Source organism: Cryptomeria japonica, chromosome 10 (assembly GCF_030272615.1).
Source record: "Cryptomeria japonica chromosome 10, Sugi_1.0, whole genome shotgun sequence".
NCBI lineage: Eukaryota > Viridiplantae > Streptophyta > Pinopsida > Cupressales > Cupressaceae > Cryptomeria > Cryptomeria japonica.
Window position 1 is genome coordinate 271,166,189 of NC_081414.1, and position 1,546 is coordinate 271,167,734.

The window sequence follows — 1,546 nt, forward strand, 5'->3', positions numbered from 1 at the left end:
TATAAAATTGGTATAGTCATGTTTTACCCATTTTTCAGGTTTCTCAAAAATCAGAACTTTTAATTGATTGAATACCAAATAGATTAAACAATGAGTTCAATGACTGATAGCAAGATTGAAACATTAAAGTGAATGGCTATTGTGGATGACCTAAAAAAAAATTCATGCTTATCCATTTGATGTCATCCATCAAACATTAAGATAAATTTTAATTCATATTTTCCAATAAGAACGCCAACATACATACAACCATCAAATTTAGATTCTAGATCTTATCACCAGAACATATACATACAATTTGATATACAACATACAATATAATATCATTAAAAAAGATATAATATTATATAATAAAATGATACATATGATATTTTCAGCGTGCTATTTTATGTGAAAATAACCAAAACCCGTTTTTAGATGTCTTGTAAAGATACATAAGATAAATTGTAAACACAATTCATCATATATTGGTTCAGGACTACCTGCATCAATTGAAGTTGTAATCTAAGTAACAAAAGATCGTCTTAGCATAAGTGCTCTTAGTAGAGTAATAGTCAAATTTTTTTACACATAACATAGCATACTGCAAATACTGATCACCGACAATTAAGGACTCTCACAGTCTCAATTTATTTGCTCCAGAGTTTGATATTTCTCTAATGAGATTCCATGCAGGATGACTCGTCGGTCTGAGCGTACACTCCACACTTAAAATAATAGTTGTCACCCCCTATCACATCAACCATTATCCTCTCCTCCCCATCCACAAACACGGTGACTTTCCTCTGGTCTGTATCATGAATAACATTCAGATGAAACCACCGATCAAAAATATCAGGCGACACTACATCGGCATGGTATCGCTTTAGATCTCCATTCACAGCATCTAACATTATCACTGTGGCGTGTCCCACATAGCCATGAATCTGCATCACGCATACTCCATTCGTCCCTCGTGGAACATATCCCTCACCCTCGAATTGCCACACCCCAGTTTTATAGTCCTTTCCCTGAAATATGTTACCTTAAGTTAAACACACACAACAACATATTTGCGGCATCTCATATAAATTTTAGAGGAAGATGATCGATTAAAAATGAATGACTAACCTTGATGCGGATTTCTGTCCTGGGCCTAGTGTTGCTGCTGGGATTATGAGGTTTGTCATCGCTGTAAACCCACATGTCATGGACACCATCAACGAAGCTGTAGCAATCCGAGAGATTTTTATCATATGGTTTTTGTATCTCAATATTTGAGTCAGTTAATGTCACCTGAGTAAAACCATCAGTTGGATTTTCTTGTTCAATATCTTATTGTAATCTTTAAATAGTAAATAAAATGAGGTCATACTTATCTAGCCATTCTAATAATTGATTTTTTTTATAATATTTTCTTGTCATAATTTTAAAATAGTAAATAAAATAAATTGCTAATAACTATAATAATAAAGACATTTAATAATAAATATATGAATGTTAAATTTTTTCATTTATATCTCTTAATCGTAATTTTAAATAATTTATTATAAAAATTTATAAAAGT

The 1,546-nt window shown here is 31.6% G+C and overlaps 1 protein-coding gene across 1 annotated transcript; it reads right to left on the bottom strand.

Annotated features, from left to right (window-relative positions):
- Positions 1-656: 656 nt before the first annotated feature.
- Positions 657-1,185, bottom strand: LOC131039121 (citrate-binding protein-like). Its single transcript, XM_059212376.1, has 2 exons — positions 1,111-1,185; positions 657-1,010 (listed from the first exon to the last, which is right to left on the bottom strand). Exons 1-2 carry the CDS (start codon positions 1,183-1,185, stop codon positions 657-659), a joined length of 429 nt encoding a protein of 142 aa, XP_059068359.1.
- Positions 1,186-1,546: the final 361 nt, after the last annotated feature.